The following is a 21942-nucleotide window of genomic DNA, read 5'->3' as shown; positions in this document are numbered from 1 at the left end:
GACAGGCTTGTTCCGCTAGCTGATTGTAAAAGGGTTTGACTTGCCGCTGACCCCGGGTCAGGACTTTCTCTCTACTAATCCCGCTCTCTTTAAACACAGAAACACTCTGCCTCTTCCCTCGCATCAGTCACCTTAATCCCCCGCGGCTGACACCGCCGGCCCGGGAGCCCAGGCTGCACCCGAGGGTCGGGGCGGTCGCCCGGGCCGCGGGCTCCGAGTCGGTTGCCCGGGGTCCCTCCCCTCCCGCGCCAGCGGCAGGAGGGGGGGGACCGGCCGTGTCCGGGTACCCGCGGACCCCGACCCGACTGGAGGCAGCGTCCGGGGCTGCCGCCGGGCCGACGAGGGGCCGGGGCGCGGGGCGGAGACGGACGCGCAGAGGACAAAGGGAGGCCAGGCGCACAGAGAAAGGAAGGGACTGTGCCGGAGGCGGGAGGGGAAGGCGGTAAAGGTAGAGGGAGGCGAGGAGGAAACGCAGGAGAAACGAGTGGCCAGCGGGACGGGAAGGGGCGCGGAGGGTGGAGAGGGGAGGACGTGACCGGGCGCAAAGGCCATGAAGCCGCCCCGACTCGGGCTGCAACGGAGCAGGGCCGGGGAAGGGCGGCGGGCGAAGCCGGGAGGCCGGTCGCCCGCGCTGGAGGGGACTCGGGCCGCGCACGGTGCGCTGTGGGCGCTGCCGCCCACGCGGCTGGGTTCCCGGGGGCGGGCGGAGCGGGGTCCTGGCGGCGCGCAGCTGGAGAGGAAGGGCCGGGCGGGGGGCGGAGGAGGGGCGGGGATGAGGGCTCTGCGCCCCCCGCCGGGCCTCGCCCTCGGGCTGGGGCGCTGAGGGGCAGAGGGGCTGCGGGGGGCGGGGGGCAGGGCCGGGGCCGAGGCGGGGGGTGAGGGCGAGGGGTCCCTGCGTCCCTCGCCAGGCCCCCGAGCTGTCCCGACACTTCAGGCCTGGGGGCGGGGACCGGACCCACCTCCCTCGGCTGCTCGCCCCGGGGGCCTGCGTCCCTCTCCCCTCCCCTTCTGGCCCGGCCTTTCAATCCCGCGGAATAGTCGTGCTGGAAAAGGAGCTGCGCCAAGGCCAAGTCTGCTTTTCACTTGAAGTTTCCAAGGAATCAAACCTATTATTACATTCTGCTGCCGACGTTTCTGGAGCCTCTGCCCCGCGGGCCTGGCTGCGGAAGCGGGGAGGGGGGTGAGGGGGACCGGGGAGGGGGCGGGCGAGCAGAGCGGGCGCCGCGGGCGGCGGGTGCGCGGGCCTGGCTGCCCCGGAGCGCGCTTTCCGGGCCCGGGATGGTTTCTCGAATTAACCGGAATTTTCCGGAGACAGAGCTCTGCGTGGCCCAGTCTTTGTCGGGAAAATGAAATGCGTGAATATGCGCGTTTTCTCCCACGTGCACGATTTTAATAGACCTATCAGTCACGCTACCCGACACACATCTGCGGAGCGGCGCGCGGACCCGCGACCGGTTTTAAAATGAATTCCGCCCGTCCACCGCGGTGGTTGCTCCGGCCGGGCGTGGGGCCCGCGCCGAAGTCTCAACAACAACAAAAAGGGCCCGTTTGTTTAAAGGAAAAAGGGCGGGGGTGGTGGTGCGGAGGAAGAGCAACCCCCGCAAACCGCACTTCGCACTGCGCGGACGGCCGGGCCGCGGCCAGCGGCGGGTTAAGAGCGGTCCTCGCGGTCGACGCAGCACGAAGTTCTGCAAACTTTGAACCAGACCCTGAACGCGTCCACGCGGTCTCGGAGCAGAACTGGAATAAGCGGTAGAAATACCAGCCTGCGGTTTGGGAAGCGAGTGCGGCCGCCGTAGAAAAATCATCTCCACGACGTGGCTCCGGCGTGCGGTGAGCGGCACCTGGGCGAGAAGCGGACCCCGGCGGAGCGAGACGCCCGCGGGGCCGCGTGGACTCTTCCTTCCAGCAGCGCGGGCTGGAGAAACGCAGCTGGGGCCATCGGGTCTGGATCCCGAGATGAATCCTAGCCACCGCCTGCTCCCCCCAGTGCGGGCTATTTCTGAATAGAGGCAGGAGCGAATTTATATTTGCCTTCCACCACGTTCCAGTCAACAAACACAAACACGCGACCTTCCAGGAATTCCTGTTTGAAGGTCTCCTGGGTTTTTCACAAAGTGGCTCCCAGCACCCGGCCTGGCATTGCTGCCCTGTATGAGACACATGCGCCCAAATGCCAAGCCCTGAGCCCACCTTCCAAGAAACCAAGGGACAGCTCTGCCCGGAGCTCCTGCCTACTGCAAACTTTCTAGTCGTAAACACTTCCGGGGACCCCGGTTGCAAACAGTGTGGTGAGCCAAGGCCTGGATGCCAACAGCTGAGCCCACATACAAACCGGGTGTGAACGCGTATGTGAGCATGGCCGCGTCTGTCTGCCCGTTTAGTAAATGCCGGCGCAGAGATTGGGAGGCAGCAAGAGACCCGGGAGAGTCTGTTCACCGCACGTGTCCGAGTCAGCGCGGCCTGCTCCCTAAGCTGGGGTGGTGAACTCTCAGAGCCCCGCAGGCTCTCCCAGAGGAGACCGTGTGTGGCCTTCATTCATTTATTCCCGACTATCTCACGGTGCCGATCCCCTCAGCAATCCATATATATCCAAGCACTTTCAGGAGCCACAGCTTCACAAAGGATCAGATTTCTAAAGGTTAAAAAAAAAAAAAAAAAAGGAAGAAAAAAGAGGGGACTTTATTATCTCGTTAGAAGCAATGGACATCATTCTTGAGATTTTTGCACTCACTTAAAAAATGCACGGTTTAAGCAAAATTATCAAAATGACTCCAAAAAACTACACATGTCAATTGCCAGGTCAGCATTTTACTTAAAGCTATTCTCTCCTGCAGGCCCAGTGCGGTGTTCATTGACCCGCTAGCAGAGGCCCATTCTGGGCTGGATCGTCTATGCTCATTCCAGGACAAGGAAAGAAAATGAAGGGGAGGCCCAAGGCTGATGAAATCAACATGTTTTGATGTGGCCTCAAGGCGTTTTTTTTTTCTCCAAAAGTATAATTTCATCTTCATGGTGTGACGAAGTTCAAAACGTATTGGCTACAGTATAACTTTTAAATGCAATATTTAATGCTGTCAGGTTACTTGAAGACAAAGTTTTACAGAAAACTTTAAATTCCAGAAAAAAACTGCAGTGTGCCCATAAACACCTAGAAAAAATAGAATTAAAAAATTTAAAGCATCAAACACCCTCCGATCCCATCAAGAATAATAAACGCCACATTCCGTGTACCCCAGTTCATGGGATGGGGGGTGGTCGAGTGAATGTGTGTGTGGGGGAGGGGGGTGGCAGAGAGAGAGAATTCAAGATCATTTTGCCCTTTCCCAAGGAGAAATAAGCCAGAGGGAGGGGCTGAGGAGAGACAGAGTGGGCCCCATTGCAGGATATTTTGGTTCAAAGAGTGTTTCCTTGAGCCAAATTCAGATAAACTCCATTTGCAATCTTGTTCATTGCAGGGGGAACTGGGGGCATCGGTGACCCTGAGGTGGTCTTTGTCATCCATCCGTAGCCTGGTCCTGCCATTGGGGTTTTCCTCCTCCAGACCAAACTGGGGCAGATCCCAGGCCAGCTGGAGGACGCAGAGCCCGCCAGCGTCAGCCCACAGTTACAAACAACACACCAAAGAGCCAGACTATAAAATGAGGGCTGTTTTTTTTTTATCCTGGTAATTATTTCTTGATCCGTTATTAACACAGTAAACATTACAAAATAATCTACGATTTAAACTTTCTTCCCTTCCACTGAAAGAAGCTCCCTGAAGATTGTACCCTCCCCCGAGGACCCCTTACTTTTAGTTTATGCTGATAATTTCTTCCTCTGTCAGATTTACTAATTGTATTTTGAGCTCACAAAACATGCATATAAAATTAGCACGTTCCAAATTATGGGGGAAAACTGGGCTTTTTTTTTTCTCTCTTAAATTTATTGACTCAAAACTCGATGCATTTTTTTTTTTTTAAGGAGAGGACTTTTCTCGGTTTTAGAAGAAAGGCTTTTTTAGGAAATTATGTACATAATCTGAATCCCCCTCCCCACACCGCAACGCCTAAAATAAAAATTTCACAATGCATTTACAAGAAATAATACAAAACAAAAAAAAAATGGAAATGCTCAGATACAGAAAGTTTTACAAAAACCCAAGGAATAACGCTGCCATCTGAAAGGAGAGGGGAGATCTCTTTGTATAAATTAACAAACCAACCCAAAAAAGCGGTAACAACTACAAAAAACTCGTGTTTGGATCTGCCTTACTACACCGGTAACAAATGAGAGCAGCTCCCCGGCGCCTGGTCTAGGGCCGCCAAACGCCGGCAGGAAGCGATGCAGAATGAGAGCGGGCGCGCTGGCCGGGCTAGAGAAGTTGGAGTCGCCTCTCCCTGGGTTTGGGCTTTGTCCCCTCGAGCAAAGAAAACGCTTTCTGCCTCCTCCGTGAATGATAAATACTGTACAAAAAGTCTCAAGAAAACACCGAAGTCTGTCCAAACCGCAGGCTGTGTCCGCGCCCGGCGGTCCCCCGGAGCTCCGGGGAAGGCGAGCCGGGGGCGTGCGTCGCCCGCGCTCGTGGCCAGGGTCTTCCTCGTCACAAGACCGTGGAAACGTCTGTACAAAAGCAAGGCCGCTCGGGCGGGCCGCGCGCTCCTCCTCGCGCGCCGCGGGCGCGGGCCGCAGTGTCCCCGCGTCCCTAAATGTGCGTCAGGGGCACCGTGCCGTTGACGCCCGCGCCCGCGCCCTGGTAGTGCTGCGGCAGCGAGTGCAGCCGGCTCTGCGCCGCGGCCGCCGCGGCCGCCGCCGGGTCTCCGCTCTCGCCGGCCGGCAAGTACATGCTGATCATCTCGCGCAGGTCCCCGGGGCACGGCGCCCGCGAGTGCGCGGGCGCGGGCGGGCTGCCGCTCGGCTCCGACTTGACGAGCGAGCCCAGCGCGCCCAGGGCGCCCGACGACGCGGCCGCCGCCGCCGCCGCCGCCGCCACGGCCGAGTTCTGGTGCGCGCCGCCCGCAGCAGCGGCGGCGGCGGCCGCGGCGCCGTAGGGGAGGCCGCCGTAGCCCGAGGGCGAGGCGCTCATGTAGCCCTGCGAGTTGGAGATGGGGCTGTACTGCAGCGCGCCCATGTCGTAGCGGTGCATGGGCTGCGGGTTGTGCGGGTGCGCGTGCGGGTGGTGCGGGTGCGGGTGCGCCGGGTGCGCGTGCGGGTGCGCGCCGCCCGCCCCCGGGTGCTGCCCGTAGGCCAGCTGCGCCTCCTGCATCATGGCCGCGGCCGCCGCCGCCGCCGCCACCGAGCCGGGGTAGGCGCCGTTGGCCCAGCCGTTGACGTGCGCGTAGCCGCCGCCCGCCGCGCCGCCCGGGCTCTCCAGGCGCTGGCCCACGGCCGCCGCGCCCACGCCCACGCCCACGCCCATGGCCACGGCCGCGCCGCCGCCGCCCGCGCCGGCCGCCAGCAGCCCGCCGGCCAGCGAGTACTTGTCCTTCTTGAGCAGCGTCTTGGTCTTGCGGCGCGGCCGGTACTTGTAATCCGGGTGCTCCTTCATGTGCAGCGCGCGCAGCCGCTTGGCCTCGTCGATGAACGGCCGCTTCTCGGCCTCGGACATGACCTTCCACTCGGCGCCCAGGCGCTTGCTGATCTCCGAGTTGTGCATCTTGGGGTTCTCCTGGGCCATCTTGCGCCGCTGCCCGCGGGACCACACCATGAAGGCGTTCATGGGCCGCTTGACCCGGTCCTGGTTGGCCTTGGCGACCCCGCCACCGCCGCCGCCACCGCCGCCGCCCCCGCCGCCACCGCCGCCCGCCCCGGCCGGGCCCGACAGGTTCGTGGGGGCCTGGGCGCCGCCAGGCGAGTGCAGGTCGGTCTCCATCATCATGCTGTACATCGGGGCGGCCCGCGGGTTCACCGGCACCGCGCGGGGAGGGCCAGGAGCATAGACGGCCGGGGGGTGGAGGATGGAGCGAGACGTGGGGAGGGGAGAAGTCCTACCAGAGAGAAGAATGGGGGGAGGAGGAAGCAATGACAACAAAACAAGAGGCAAAAAAACGCACTCAGCGCAGGTCCGGCTCACAGGTGCAAAGTTTCTCCTCTTGCTCCAACCACTCGCCGGAGAGGGGCGATGGCCGGGGTCGCCGCCGCCGCCGCAGCCCGGTCGCCTCGGCTGAGCGGTGCAAACAGGTGCAGTCGTGGCCAAGTTGCAGCTCCACTTTTCGGGACGCGAGCGGTGCGCGGGGCCTGGCCCCGGGCTCTCTGCCTCCTCCTCGCCGGCCGCCGCCGCGCGCTGCCTCCTTCCTCCTGCACTGGGTCCTCGGCGGCCTCCCAACTCCGGGGCTGCAACTTCTAGCAGCGCGGCGTGCCGCGTGCGCTGGGCATGTGCCGGTCCCAGGTGCCCGGGGGGAGCGAGGCGCCGAGGGGGGCGCGGAGGGGGGCCGTTGGGGAGGGGGGCAGGGGGCAGCGCCGGGAGCGCAGGCGCGCGGAGAGGGCCTGAGAGCGGGGCCGCCGAGCCCGGGACTGGCTGCCCACTGCCTGCCCGAGGCCGTGCGCTCGGAGCGGAGGCGCACGCGGGGCCGGCGGCGCGCGGGGCCCAGCAGCCATACGCCGGGCCCGGGCTGCCATTAAATGAGCGCGCCGCGGCCAATGGGAGCCGGCGGCGGCGGTGATTTGCATGGCGCGCTGGCGAGTGACGTGGGGAGGGAGTAGATGCTCGGGGCGCGGGCGGCGGGGCGGGAGGAGGGGAGGAAGGAGGGGGAGCAGGGGCAGGAAGGAGGGGGAAGGAGGCCTGGGAGGGGGCACAGCCACGCTGCTTCCTGAGCGCGCGCGGCGGCGGCGAACCCCGAGCTCGCCCTCCTCGCCTCTCCCGCCCGCGCGCTCCGAGCGATTAAGGTTGGGTTTAAAAGCGGAGCCGAAGAAAGAATCGTCCGGGGCGGGAGGAAGAGCGGGAGGAGGGGCGGGGGGTGGGGAGGGGATAGAGCCTGGAGCCTGCGTGAACGAGGGCAGTGGAGATCCGGCCTCTGCACCCCCGCCGGCCAACTCTGCGCTTGCCGGGAAGGGGAAAGTTGGGACCGCGGCGGGAACCTCACCCCCCGCTGGGCCCGAGGCCTCGGGGGGAGGGGGGGCAGGCGCGCCCTCGGGAGCCAGAGGTAGCTGGGGGGAGTCTGAGATGTGCAACTCGAAAGCCCCGAACGGGTTCTCCTGCGAGACCCTCCCAGGGGTACCTGCTCCGCCGCCGCTCCTCGAAGTTCTCCAGTGACCCCTCTCGTAGGCCTTCCCGGTCCAGGCCCCAAGAATTCCCCTAAAGGAGGGGGCGGGTGTTTGTCAGACTGGGCTCCGTAGCTGCTTTTAGCATGCGCCTGAACTTTTTTTTTTTTTTTTTGAGGGTCTTTTAATGAGCCTGGGGGTTATGGGCGCGTACTCTTCTCAACCTGGCTTCTTCCTCCTGAAAAGAAATTGCCAGGGGCTCGGAAACAACAGATCTATCTGGAATCTAGCAGCAACTCAACAACAGCTGAGAAAGTTTGTTTAAATCGCAAAAGAACGGTGGCTCCCACGCTCTTCTGGAGCGAGTCTAACCGCATCTGTTTGCCTAAGAACTGTGAAAACTGAGCGGAGCGGGGCCCACTGGACACCGAGCGGGGAAAGTGGGGCCTCGCGACTGAGCGGCAGATGCCGTGTTCCTACACTGTGCGAACGGAAGGCCTCCTTCTTGGGAGGAGGAAGCCCCCCCCGCCCCCCGCGGTTAGAATTCCCAAACTTTAAAGTGTCTTCCATCCGGGGACGCACAGGAGATTTCCAAACCCAACCTCAAAGCCCCGCCATTGCGCCCACGCTGCTGATTCCGTCCGAATGATTAGCAAGTGGCCCAGGGACTTCCTGCAGAGAATCCGTTGATCCCAAGCACCGGTCAAGTGTGCACCGCGCGGGGGTCCGTGCGTCCCGGACAGGGAGGTGCTTGTAGGCCGCGGGTGGGTAAAGCGGAGCCAAAGCAAAGCGGCGCGACTGACCGTCTTGTAGTTCGAGGAAACGTGCAAGGATGGGCATGGCTCTAGGCATATGAACAGGGTGTTCAGGTGGCTGGGCGGTGACTACCTGACACCCTACCCGCCCATTTAAGAGAAAATTCTGAGGTTGCGAATATCCCGAGCCCTTGGCCTGTCAAGGGTGCAGGAGTCGTCCTTGCGCTCCTCTCAGTTCCCGCGATGGGTGCTGTAGGCTTTGTGTTACTATTTCAAGGTCGCTGCCCTAGCCAGTGCCCCTGCAAATGGGTCTCTGCAGATCAGACTGCTTCCGTTTCAGGCCATTCCGCGTTTCATAGTGGACTCTTCAAATAATACATAATTATATTAGAAAGGAAACTTCATTTTGTATTTAGTTTTTCACTAAATATCTCGGTTATAAACTTGGTTTGCAACTTCCTTCTCATTTCATCAATCGAGTGTGAAATCTTTTGATCTGTTGTGTATGCACTACTTCCAAATATCAGTCACATTGTGCGTGAACAAAAAAGGAACAAGAACACGGTTTAAGAACGCCACAGCCTCGTTTTTCTTCTGATAATTTTGGAGACGATTGGTGTGCAGTGAGATCCAGTGTGTTATAGAAAGTCAGCAAGACTGAAATAAAGGAAATGGTTTACAAATTATAAACTATATTATCCACTTAGCAATTGAAAGATTTCTTTTCCTCTGCTTTTCAATTTAGATTTTAAACTAAATAGCCTAAGACCCCCTGAAAATGCTTTGTGTGAGTCAGGCTTGGCACATTATTTTCCATATCAATGGAGCAATTTATTTTATAAACACCCTGCAGTCGGGTTAGCGTTGCTGGAATGCTTTCTTTACGCTTTGGGGAACTTGGATAGCCGACTTTGAAATGGTCTGGTTTCTTTCTGCCCCGGTCCTGAAAATTGTTTCCAAATACGATGTTACCCTTGTTCTCCAGAGCATCTAAACAGGTGGTCAATGGTTTCGCCTTGTGTGAGATCTTGCTAGTGCTTAGCGTTCGGGGTGCACCCCATAAACCTTTTTTAGTGACGAGATGTTCCCTGGGCCCAAGCGGGCGCACACACTATGGGTGTCCACGTGCATAAGCATTAAACCAGAGCCGCAGGTGTAACTTGTTGCCAAGGGAGAAATGATTGGCAGCAGTCGCCTGTGCCAATTAGGCAGTGGCAGGGCCGTGAGTGCCAGACCTCTCAGGGCCTTCCATCCTGGCATGGAGACCTAGGAGCCTCATACCAACTCCTGCCGGCAATGGCTTCTGGGAGCCTCACCGGCCGGCTCCTTCCGACTCCTCTCCCCAGTGACTCTTTAAAGGGAGAGAAACCAGTCTGAAAAACCACCTCCTTTCCCCAGTTTTGTGTCTCCCTCCCACCCTCCACCCAGGTTGGCAGGGGCCTCCTTCAGACTGAGAGCTTCTCAGAGGCAGGGCACTGGAAAGTCTGGAGACAGGCTGACGCTTCCCAGTGATGTCAGGGCCCAGACCCTGAGCTGGGGGGGATGAGTTTGCTGTCCATGGACCAGATTTTCTCTTCCGGCTTCTCCGAGACTTTGCTGCATCTCTTTGCTCAGAATGCCCGAGTGAAGACCAGCCTGGGAGTACGGATGAGTAAAGATACTTTCTGTTCTTTTGTTTAACTTGTGAGCATGATCCTGAAGGAAAATTCAGAGCCAAGCCTCCTTAGAGGGAACGACAGACACATGTATGCTGATGTATCCGCACATGTGTGCACACAGAATGTACGTATGGGCGTGCACACGTGTGCACAGATGTGTACACACACAGGATACGCACACATAGATGTGTACATGCCCACAGAGGATACGTGTCGTGCATCCGTCCACACGCGCGTTCAGGCACGATACGCGCATACGTGTACATGGGCGCGCACACACACAGAACATGTGTGTGTGTATGTGTATGTGGTGTATTTACGCGATTACACAGAAGCCTTTGCCTTTCGAATAAACTGACTCCTGGAGTCCAGCACCGGTAGAGTGAACTGTTTTTGCGGAGTCACTGAAACTTCTGGCTCTGGCTTTGCCCCCTCCCTGCGGCTGGCGCTCAGAGGAGACGTGAGACGCAGAGAGGGTCGCTGTGCCTAGAGTCCCCGCAGACTCTCCCCGGCACTCTCCCAGGAAAGCTACCTTTCAGGCCCCTGGGGTGACTTTCCTTAGCAGAGACAGTCCAAAGCCCCGCGCGGTGGTGAGACGGACAGGTCTGGACTTGGGGGGTGGGGACGGAAGTCAGCGAAAGGTCCACGTAGGGGAGCGGCGAAGCCTAAAAACGCGCGTCCTCCGCGGCCTCGCAGTCGGCCGTCCTGGGGACCGCGGCCCGGGGATGCGCGCAGACCGCCGCCGCCCTCCCGCAGCTGGGCTCCCGCGGCTTCCCGGACGCCGGCCGACCCAAGCCCTGCGCCGCGCCTCGCTGCACCGCCCCGGGCGCAGCCTTGCAGGCTCTGGCGTCGCCTCACGGGCTCAGACCCGAGTCGAGGGAGGCAGATCCGAGGGAGGGAGCCGCGGGCTCAAGGCCGGATTCGGGGCGAGAAGACGTGCTCGGAGAAGGAGCGCGAGCGGGGAGAAGGCGGCGGAGCCAGCGAGCGCGGCGGGAAGGAGAGGACCCGGAGGCAGCTCCGGCTTCGGGGTCGTCTCCGCCGACAGGAGGCGCAGACCAGGAGAGGCGGGAGGGACGGCGGCGCCGGCGGGGGCCGCTGGAGGGGGACGGCGGCGGGAGGCGGCGGTGCGGGCCGCGCGTCCCCCCAGCCCGGAGCCGCGGGAGCGCGGGCCGCGATCGCCGTCTGCTGGCCGCCGCCGCCCTCGCCGCCTCCAGGCTGCGGGCCTCCGGGCCCCGCTCCCCGCTCCCCGCTCCCCGCCGCCGCGCCCGCGTCGTTCCCGGCTCCTGCAGCCTCGCGCGGCTCCGGGGCTTTTGGAACGGGGTGCGCGGGGCAAGCCTGGGGGGTCGAGCGGGGGACGCTGGTCTGTCCCGGGTCCCCCCTCTGCGCCCTGGCCTTGCTAACTTGGCCCGTTGTTCCCAAACAAAGCCACAGGAGCCAAAGAAGCACAAAAGTTTCTTTGTTGATTTTTTTTTTTTCTTTTAAAGGGGAAAAATAGTCATGGGAGAGGGGAGAGAGGAAGGAGGAGAAAAAGAAGCGCTCGCCAGTGTGGAACTTCCGGCCGCATCTGTGCCTTTCGGGGTAGCAGCAGACCAGGGACCTTCGCAGCCCGCTCTGAGCGCGCAAGTCCCGCGTCCACTCCTCCCGCTGGGAGCGTCGGGGTGTGCAGGGCTGAGCCTGTGGCGTCCGCGGAAGGGGGGAACACAGGCACGCAGGGCTTTCTTTCCAGCCACCAGTGTGGAGATCCGTAAATTCACCCTGAAGAGCAAACAGCCCCGCGTGCGTGCGTGCGTGTGTGTTGTTTTGAGCCTCCTCGCTCTCTGGGTGAAAGCATTTGGAGAATCTCTGGGAGCTTTCGAGTAGGGGCCCATCCTGTGAGCAGTACTCACACATATAATTCAAATTTCACAGCTGACCTGCTCTGAAAACCTCAATCAGCTTCTAATTGAAGGGAAAACAAAATATTGCTTCCCTACAGCAGAGCTAACGATTTAATCATTATATCAGACATTATAGCTTTTAATTAGGCTAATGCTGATACTGTATGGGAAGAGATAATTCAGCACAGTTCTTGATGAATTCTGTAATTGGGTTAACGGCGGAGCAGTTGGGGGAGAGACGTCAATATTCAAGCTGCGTCTGTAGCCACCAGGTTTATGAATGAAAGAGAGAAGACAAGGGAGGGAAACACTGGGACCCGAGGGGAGCTTCGTGCCCTCGGCCTGGAGGCGCTGAGGGCGCTGGGAAGGGAGGGTGGCGGGCCTCCGCTCGAAGCTGGGAAGCCGCGGGGTGCCAGGCCTCCGCCGTGGCCTCGCCGCCAGTGCGGGGTGCTCCTGCCTCTCAGCCGGCCTGGCCCTTCTGTGGGAAACTTTCCCGGCAGAATCTGGCGCCGCCACCCTGCCCTGTACACCTGGACGCTGCAGTCTCCTCCAGGGTGCCCCCCTCAGCGCAAACCAAACCGGTGCTGGCGGAGAGCTGGGCCGAGCGCAGCTTTGACGTGCACTCCCGCTGGGCGGCCTTTAAAGACACCAGCGCTGCCCCGCTCCCATCCCCCGTTTAGCCCCGGGCGCCGACCATCAGGACCAGTGTCCCAGGTCAAGGGCAGCAGTCGCCGGTCCCAGGCTCTGGGGGCGTGGTGGGCATGCGGGGCGCCAGGGGCCTGGGCGCACGGCCCGCTGCCTGCATTCTCATGTCCGCACTGATGAACAACTTGGCGAGAAGGCGGCTTGAGTACGGACCCGGGTTAGTGCCCAGTGGCCTGGCCAGTGTGCCTGGCCAAGCCGCTGCCTGACGCTGAGGTCGCGCCTGGAGCTTGACCAGTAAGCCTCCGGGTCCTGCGTCCCGGCCTCTGGCTGTCCCTGGAAGGCCCGCAAGGGAGCCGGGAAGAAGGCCGCCAGCCGCACCTGCGAAGAGCGAGCGGGGCCAGGGGGGTGGCGGCACCCCTCTCCTCTCCTCCCCTCCCCTCCATGCCCGCGGGGCCTGTGCTGGCCCACCGGGCTGCTGCGCCGTCCTGCCTGTCCTCCCGGGGGCGCGTGTGGCCCAGGGCCGAGGCTGGGCTGGGAAAGCTCCCATCCCCCCACTGCCCCCCACACCCACCGGGCCATAGGACCCGCAGAAGTCGTGTTCAAGTTCGTGGGTCTGCACAGCTGCCCCCCCCCCCCCCCCCCCCCCGTGCCACAGCCCTGGGTTTTAAGGAGAAACGCGGCACCTCTAAAATTTGGATGGGCTTTTTAAAGAGACCACCTGAGTCGCGTTTTCTGCGGTTTTAATCCGAATGATTTCAGTGTGGTTTTTATGTACTTTTTATATTTCTGCATCCCCCCCCCACAAATTTTTTCTTGCTCCTTGGCTTAACTACCTCGCTCAGCGCAATCGTCTCCTTCAAGATAAATATACTGCATTGTGATTCCCCCTTGTCTTATTTCGTCAGTAATTACCACAAAATTAAATGGGTCACTGGTAAAGTTTCATTTACACAAACCCCCATAATTAACAGTTTGAATACACCTTGTTACATTGTACAAAAGTTGTAATTTTCTAACGCGTGCAGGGTTTTATTGGTAAAGAATGCTTGTGTCCCATGTGATAATAGCACAAAAGCCCTCTTCCGAGAGTAGGTGTGTTTTCTAAGCTCCTGTGAAGACTCATCAGAGACCAAACTTTCTGGGATGGGGGGAGCTTCCTAACTATTCAGATTAAAATGTGCAGAATGCCAAGATCTGAGAATACAGGACAGCTGCTGGAGCTAAGTTCTACAGCCAAGGTCCTTGGGAGAGGCAAGCAGCTCGGGCAGGTGAATGCCTGGCAAGCAGGCTCTAGCTGCCCAAGTTCACTCCCTCCGAGCTCAGAACCGCTCCTTCCCGCCGCGGCAGCGACCCCACCTGGTCCAGGTGAGGTCAGGTGAGCCGGTGACCGGGGATGTTTGCAGGAAAGAGCCGCTGGGAGCAGGAGACAGCCCTGTCTCACATTTTCTCATTAGCCTACTGTAGAAAAGGCATCACTCACAAGAGGAGACAAGTCATAAGGAATTTCTATATGAAAAGAAATAAAGTGAAATCAGAGATGCTTTCTCTTACAGGCCGTCCCTGTCATTGCAAATTAGATTAGCTACACAGGCTTCAATATCAACATGACACGGGGTTCACAGGAGTGAAAGGACCATCCACTCCAATCTCTCCTTTCATCGAAGCATCGCACATAAATTACATCTTGTCCTTTAATACACTTTCCAGTGAGATTAAAACATCACTTTGACACAACTTCAAGCCTTTCAGTTACATGCGTTGCTTACTCCAGAAAACTGCAAACATAGAAGGAGGTCCGCTGAGCCCTTCCAGCCCCGGAATTGGGCTCGGAAACCAGCACCCCTGCCTTGCGATCAGAGCTAAGAGCAGGCTGGCTGGCTCCCCTGGAATGCTGGGTGTCTCACCTGGCAGGGACAGACACCAGCTGCCCTCAGAGGGAAAATCACATTTCCCTCCTGTGGGGTAAAGGCCCAGAGACTACCCGCCTCTCTGGAAAGCACGCTCCTGTTACTCATTTGTCATTATTTAGGGTGTTGGCCTCAGGACAGGAGGGATGGAGAAGGACCAGCAGTGACCCCAGAGCATCCCCAGGGATGCCCCTTCACCACGGGACGCTAACGAACTTGGGGAGCAGGCACCAGGGAAATGAGACGGAAGGAGGTTTGGCAGATCAGAGAGAGAAACAGTCTTGTTTTAGTCTCTGAAACTTAAATCTTGTGGGCAATGAGGAAAAAATGGGGGAACATAGTTTCCTGCAAAACCAGCTGAAGGCAGAGTCCACCTCTCTACCGGGCTGTGGCACTCTCTCTCCCTTCGGGGACTGGTGCAGCTCTGGGCAGTGACCCCAAAAGGACAAAGGGCCCCACCAGACTGCAGAGAAGGGGTGTTCAGGTGGCAGGGTACAAAGTCTATGCTTGCTTTCTACCTTGACTAAAATCGTATTGAACCCTCAGAACACAACCACGTTTGCTCCTGGAGGAGAGGCTACTGCCCACCTTTCCAAGCAGATGGGATTGTCTGCCAGGGAGCAGGTAGGCCGCCCCTGGGAGGACCGCCCCAGCACGCCCTCAGTTGGTGTGCTGGGATAGGAGACGGTGGGCAGCTGGTCTAGATGCTCCTGGTTCCTCCCAGGGTCCTCAGAGGGAAGCCTGGCCCTTTCAAGCCCACTCCTGGCCTCCATCCTCCATCCCCCACACCTGCTGACTCCCACACCTGGCTCCCTCTTCTGCTCTATCCTTTCCAGTAATAAAAAGGACCAGAACTCTAGGCCACCTGGATGTTTTATGTCATTTTAGGGAGCAGGGGAGCTCAGGCCAAGCTATCCCGCCTGCCTTGCCCCTTCCAGGGGAGACTCAGCTCTGGGAAGGAATCCTGGGAGCACCTGGGGTTGGGGGGGCAGAGTTCCTCCCCCAGTGGGTCACAGCCGGCCTTAATCCTGGGTAGGGCGTGTCTGGGACAATGGCCGGTGCTGGGCACTTCTGCCTGTGCTGGGGCATCACGGACCTCTAGGCCAGAGCTGGGGAAGGGATCTGGGTGACAAGATCATGGTCCTGGGGTAGAATAGAGCAGTACCCCTCCCTCCCCAACTCCAGCCCAAGGAAAGACCCCAACCTGGCCGCCTGGACAGCACCGCTGCGGTGGTCAGGGCCTTCGGGGTCCGGAGGCCAACTGGGGGTGCCATGAGTGCAGCCCCTCCCCCCCTCGGCCCTCGCCCTTCACAAAGGGGCTTTCAGGACGCCAGCCCCTCTGCGCTCGGAGAAATCAATGCGTAAAGCGGGCTTTTAATGGGTTAATTGACTGGCGGCCGCTATCGTGTTCAAACACCTGTTTCTTGCTGGCTGACGAAGCCAGCCCCGTTCCGCTGCCGGTCGATGGCTGCCAGGCCGGCCCCGCCCGGTCCGTCCATTCCACCACCCGCCCCAGCCGAAAATCCATTTTCACCTTTGAAACTTGGCGACTTTCCTCTCCGCGGGCGCCTCAAACCTGGGAAATAGGGGCGGAAGCGGACTGCGGCCGCGCGGGTGGGGAGGCTCCCGGGCTGTGCGCTCCGAGGACCGAGGTATGCGCCGCGTCGTACCGCCGGAGCTGCCGAGCGGGAGCGATTTCGCAGGAGGAGGGAGGACGCGCCGAGGGGGCCTGGGCGCCCGCGCCGGGGTCACCTCCACCGCTCAGCAGGCGGGGCTTTGGGCACCCCGGGCCTCACCTTGGGGCGCCCTCCCCTAGCCGGCGGGACCAAGACCTGGGCCACGCCCGCGGGGCTCGCGGCCGGCGCCCGGTGGGTCCGGGCGTTCGCGGCGTGTGGAGGGCTCTCTGCTCATTGGTGTGCGTGGGTGTGTGTGGAAGAGTTCACAGTCAAGACCGACGGTCAGTCAAAGTTAAATGGATTCTTTGCCCCAAACACCTCTCACTAAATGGCACACGCTCTCCACGTTCATCTTTAAAACGTGATTTCCACCGGCGGGTTTCGTTCTCGGCGCCGCCGGGTGCGCACAGCCAAGAGCCGGAGCCAGCAGCGCCAAGGGCAAGGGCGCGGAGCCGGGAGAAGGGAGAAGGGGCCGCCGCCGGCTCACCGGCAAATCGCTGGTCCGACCGTCCTCCGCCCTCCCCAAAAAGGGCGACCCAGAGAAACAAGTCTCGGTCCATTGGGCGGCGGCCAATCCCAAAAGCCGAGAAAGAGGGAGGAGGGGACGTACGGAGTAGAAAATGACAAATCCCCCCCCCCCCCCCCGCCCCCGGCTCGAGAATAGCCCGCCGCGGTCACCACGGCTACCCACCTGTTCTCTACCGGGGACGCCGCGCGGACACAGTACACGCCTTTGGGGAAGTCGCCGCGGAGACCCCGCGCCCCTCCCCGCGCCGGTCGCGCCCCCTCCCCGGCGTGGTCCGGCCGGCCGCCGCGCGCAAGTTCAGGCACTTACAGTGAGTTCCTCCTCCCGCGCCAGCGGGTCCCGCTCCGCCCGCCGCACCTGCCGGCCGGCGCCTCGGCCCCGGTGGCCCGCCCGCTCCGTGCGCGAGGCGCCGCTGCCCGGGGACCCCCGCCGGCCGGCTCCCGGCGGCGCCCGCACCGCAGACGCGGCGCCACGCGCACGCACACTCACACGCGCACACACGCTCCCCGCTCGCACACTCGCTGCACACGCACACGGGGCTCGCCCGCCTCGCGCACACCCTCCCAGACACACACGCTGCGGGCGAGAGAGACAAGAAAATGAAATTTATTATTGATAGGGAAGACTTTAAAGACAATTTCAAGTTATTGTTTCTCTCTGGAAAAAGGGGGATCCCTGCACATAATGAAACGCCTTTTGTGTGGCGCCGAACAATACCAAACAAGTATTCTAATAAATAGCCACTTTTTTGTTCCTACTCGACAGTGAATAGAATTGAGCAGTTGGTTCTCCAGCAGCTGCGACGCCTTTTTGAGCGGGAGGTGGAGCCGCGCCCCCCGCGCCCCTGCGCCGCGCCCCCGCGCCACTGTCCCCCCCGGGCCGCCGGTGCCCCCTCGTCGCCTCACCCCACCCGGTCCCGGCCTGGCCTCAAATTCGGGCTCAGCAAAACTGCGCCTGTGCCCTGGGCGCTGGGAAGGCTTTGCCCCCCCTCCCCATAAAATAGATGTCACTCCCGTCATCCCGCAGGCTTCTGATTTTCGCCTCCAACTGCTCTCCAGCCTCGGAGCGGGAGGATGTCAGTCCCCACCCGCAGTCCGGAGTCACCTCCGTGGAGTCCCAGGGTTATCAGCGCCGCGCCTGGCTCCCATCCCGCCAAGCCCCAGCTCCAGGCTCGCTCCTCTCCACCGAACTTCAGCTTTGTTCTCCCGCCCACCTACCTGGGGACACCTTGGCCTTGATCCCCGCTTCCTCTACTAGCGTTTCTAAGCCCCCACCCCCACACTTCTAGCTGCTGAGCGGAGACAGTGCCTAAGGATTAGTGTTATGGACACAAAGCTCTCCTGGTGCAGGCCGCCTGGCGTTTGGCTTCCTCTGAGGCTGGTGGGGAGCTCTCTGCAGGCAGAGCCCCTGGGCACCCCTTCGGAGAACCCAGCGGTGCTCCCAGGGCTCCACCAGGCGAGCAGAGGAGGAGGACATCTGAGGAAGCTCCTGTCTTCTGCCCCCGCCCCAAATTCCTCCTCTCTTTTCTCTCTCTCTCTTCTGTTATCTGTCTCTCTCTGCGTGTGTCTGTCTTCCCTCTACCCCATTCCTCTTCTCTCTCTTCTGTTCTGTCTTCCGAGGTGCAAAGATGTCAGCACTTGGGATTTAAACCAGCACCCTCTGATCCTACCTGGAAACGCACCAGAAGCTGTCTTTCTCGAAATGATGGCCTACATTTTGCCCAAAGCACTTGGGATCTCCGCCCACCAGGAGGAAAGCTATCTGCCATTTAAAAAACAAAGTAGTAGGAACAGAGCACAGAGGAACATCTCCTGTGCTTGGGAGCCCCCTCAGGTTCCAGGGAGCGGGACCGCTGTACTATCCACACATGGGGACAAATGCACGATAATTTTTTTTCATGGCTTGCAGCTGCAGTTTTCAGGAGGTCCTTCTCTGTCCGGCTGTAATTGTAGAGACAAAAAACCCACATGACTTTTACTCAGTGGACCTTAATCTAGAGAAACACTATGTCATTTGCAAATTATTTCTTAATCGAACTAAGCTACTGAGGAGTGCACGGCGAGGAGGTCGTGTTCTGGGAGTCGAGGAACGGCTCCGACGGTCTCTGGGATTCTATTCCCCGCAGTTTGCTTACCCCAAACGACGCATCTGCGTTAACTGTCGAGTGCAAAATAAGGCACTGGAGGCTGCTTTAGTCGGGATTGTTATTATTTTTTTGAAATCTACTTTTGAGAAACTCTGTTCCCTTGGAGTTTAAGGCAATTTGGTTCTGTCATCTGAGATGTCAGTGACAAGAGGGAGAGAGAGTTGGTCCTCGGCATTTTTTTAAAAACCGGGTTTGTGCAGGAATCCGTTGGTGGGAAACAAGGAGGCACGTTGGAATTGGACCCATTCCAGCAGACACCCTGAAAGCTTTTTCCTTTTGTATGGAAAATGGAAACATTTTGGAATCCAGATTTAAAACTTTGACTTATATTTTACATGTTAAATCACTGAAAGATTGGGTACAACACCGCATAAAGCTTCAAACCCTGCAAATATTTGAATGGTTTTTGTAAGCGGAGCAGCTGCCAGTCAGCTGGCTTTGACAGGCTGCCACAATTTTGTCACTTAATAGTGGGTGTTAGGCTAAGTGCAAAACACGCTGGCAAACAGATGTCAAACCGCATCTCATATCAATGGGGCTGTGAAGTGGAGTTTTCACCTCCGTCTCGGTCTGGCGCCGGGGAGCCCCGTCTACGCGGGTGCACAGCATCGGGAACGTGGCGCTCTGAAAGTCGTGGCCAGGGGCGCGGGGCACAGGGGACGCGGCCTGGGAGTGGGGCCAGGGACAGCAGGCGGGAGGCGCGGGCGCGAGTGTCCGCCCCAGCCGGGCCTCCCGGGCCTCCCCGCCCTGCCCCGCGGAGGCGGCTCTGCCCAAGCGAGGTGGGGGGAGGGCACCGGCCACGGCGCGCAGCCCCGCTGCCCTCCGCCCGCAGCGCTCCGGAAGCTGCCCCCGCGCCCGGGCCTCTGCCCTGGGGAACTGGGCCCCGCTGCAAGCCTGTGGCGGGCTCACGAGTGGGGCAGGCGCGGCCAAGGTCAGCCCCATGTCGGCGGCCAGCACGGGCGGCAGCGAGGCCCCGGCCACAAGCAGAGCGCGGGGGACCCCCGCCGCCGCCCCGGCCCACCGCCCGGGGTCGGATGTCCCGGTCGGGACGCGGGGGGACGGGGCGAAGGATGCTCGGGAGCCCCCGCTGCTCAGCGAGGAGGGCGGAGGCGCCAAAACCTCCTCTTTGTTCCCGGGGCTCTCCCAGCCTCTCTGGAGCAGGCTCTCCTCCCCAGAGGTCAGGACTGCCCTCCGTCCCTGGGCTCCCGGAGCCCGACGCCTCCCGCTCCTTTCCTATGGCTCCGGGGTCCCTTTGCAGCTAGGTCCCTGCGCACTGTCACGACCTGGGCGTGGTTGCGGGCGAGGGGTCCTGGTCCGTCCGCTCGCCCCTTCCCCAGCGCTCGGGCTCCGGGCAGTGAGAACATGTGCACATGTGCCTCTCCTCACGCAGAAACTGAGGTCCCCCCAGCCCCCCCAAACGTCTCCCCAAATTTTCACCTCTTGGTGATGCCCAACTTGTACACAAAATGCGTGTGTGTACAAGATCACAACCTAATCCACACAGGAATGCCCGTGTGGCAGCTGATTAATTGTTAAGATTTTTAGACTATGGATTCCCTTTGACTCCCCTGCCCCACATTCCTCCTTCCCTTTGCATAACCTCCTGCCGGCCCTTCAGTTTTAGAATTTATTCTTGAAGTTGGAAGGTCCAAATGGAAAATTTGGATTATACTACAAGATGTGAAAAAGGCAAATGTGTCCGTATGAAGATTAAAAAAAATTCTCAGTGCTTTCCCTTGACGAAGGGAAGCTACTCACTCTGCCTTCAAATTCTCTCTGATAGGCATTTTACAAATGACTACGAGTCTCGGCGACTATCTCCTTTATGACAAAGTTCAAAACTCTAGTCTTCGTTTGCTTCACTGTAAAGTCAGCCTGAGCTCATCCTTATTTTCCACAAACCATACACAGTTAATAAGTGCTTGAAATAAGACCCTTTCGTGTTTCTCGAATTCTCGCTGATGGAATGAAATCAAAACACATCTTAATGCCCTCCCTCCCCAACCCTTTTAAATGTACAGAACAAATATTCTACAAGGATTGAACTTGTAGGGGAACTAAAGCTTCCCTGAGTCCATTTATTTTGATTATATTGGAATGGAAAGCCAAATACGTTCACTTCTTGAAAGCAGTTTTCACAGGACTCTAGGATTAATTAATTCTAAGCGTGCCAAGACGAAGGTGCGAACATTTCACTTTCTGACCACCGTCCACTATTCTCATAGGCAGAAGTACCCGGCCTGCTATGAACTTAGCTGTAAGCGTGAATACTTCACATTAAAGTCGCCGGGGCCTTTAGAACTTTCCGGTGTCCTATCCCAAATCAACTGACTCAAGCCCCTGAAAAACCCGTCAACATTCTGAAAAAGGACAGGAAGTGATTCTGATTACGAGGCAGAGTTGAGAATCCCTGGCTTACACTAGTATTTCTAAGAAATGACTTAAAAGTCCTCTAAGGAACCACATCTTCTTGTACTCATGATAAATGGTTTTTCCAATGTTGGGGGAGAACTGTCCTGTGAAACACTGACTGCAGCCCCGCGGGGTGCGGCCGTGTAGACGCAGGCTGCTGGCCTGGACTCCGGCTGCGGCCGTGGTCCCACTTGCACACGGCGGGCCGTGACGGCGCCTCACTGTGCTCCCGCGGAACCCTCGTGGCTCTTCCAAGCGCACCGGCTTTCTGGAAAGCCGGGGGTGGGTGGTGGGAGACATTGGGACTGATGTGGCTTCCAGCAGGCACACACACTGCCTCAGCTCGTGCGATCCCCAACTTTGAGTTGGGAGGTGGCCCTCGGCAAGAGGGGGTCCTTCCTGAACCATCGTGAAGAGATCCAAGGCTGTGTCTTTCGAGGGAAGGGTGAGGCCTGCTTGTGGGCTGTGACAGGTGGAAGCGTGTGCGGCAGCCCGGGCCGCCGGAAGGAGCTGGGATGGGAGAAAGGGCCTGGGAAGGACATGGCGGAGGGGCCTGGCGGGTGGGGACAGGTGGGCAGGTGGCAGGAGAGGGTGGCTTCCTTCCGAGGGGTGGCCTGTCCCCGCGGGGCCGGGGGTAGTCTTCCAGAGTCTCCGCGGGGGTCTCCACATTGTTAGGGTTCGACGCCTCACAAGAATTATTTACGACCTGTCTGCCCGCTCTTGGCTGACAATCACAACGTCGCTCTCATGACATCCTTCTGGCCGCGCATCTAAGGATTTACCCGGAACCGACTTGTGCGCTACGAACGAAGGAATTTTGCTGATCGGCCAAGTGTCCATGCTCATGTGTACCTGGACATAAGCTCTCCCGCCCCCGTCTCCCCTAACAGGCCACCCTCGCAGCAAAGTGGGGGCCGGGCCTGGGGAGGAGTGGATTCCACGAGCTGCTGACTGGGAAGGCAATGGGAGCGCGCTGTCAATCAGAGCCCTGAAGGGTCGGTGTTTCGGCGGATGCCGGGCCTCTAGCAGAGCAGTGACCACGGGGGGACCCCGCCAGAGGGTTCACCATGCTCAGCAGAGAAGAACTTGGGTAGTTGTCCTTAAAAGGAGGAGGTGTGTGGTGAACTCATACTCGCACCTGAACACAGAGCTTCCTCTCGA

At 59.5% G+C, this 21942-nt stretch overlaps 1 protein-coding gene across 1 annotated transcript; it reads right to left on the bottom strand.

The window, feature by feature from the left end:
* Positions 1-3314: 3314 nt before the first annotated feature.
* Positions 3315-6265, bottom strand: SOX1 (SRY-box transcription factor 1). The gene has a single exon (XM_045978243.1). It carries the CDS (start codon positions 5864-5866, stop codon positions 4685-4687), a length of 1182 nt encoding a protein of 393 aa, XP_045834199.1. The 5' UTR covers positions 5867-6265; the 3' UTR covers positions 3315-4684.
* Between the last annotated feature and the right edge of the window lie 15677 nt (positions 6266-21942).

Source organism: Meles meles, chromosome 14, assembly GCF_922984935.1.
Source record: "Meles meles chromosome 14, mMelMel3.1 paternal haplotype, whole genome shotgun sequence".
Classification (NCBI taxonomy): Eukaryota; Metazoa; Chordata; class Mammalia; order Carnivora; family Mustelidae; genus Meles; species Meles meles.
Note: the sequence above shows the minus strand (reverse complement) of the source record. Positions and strands in the feature narration are given on the sequence as shown.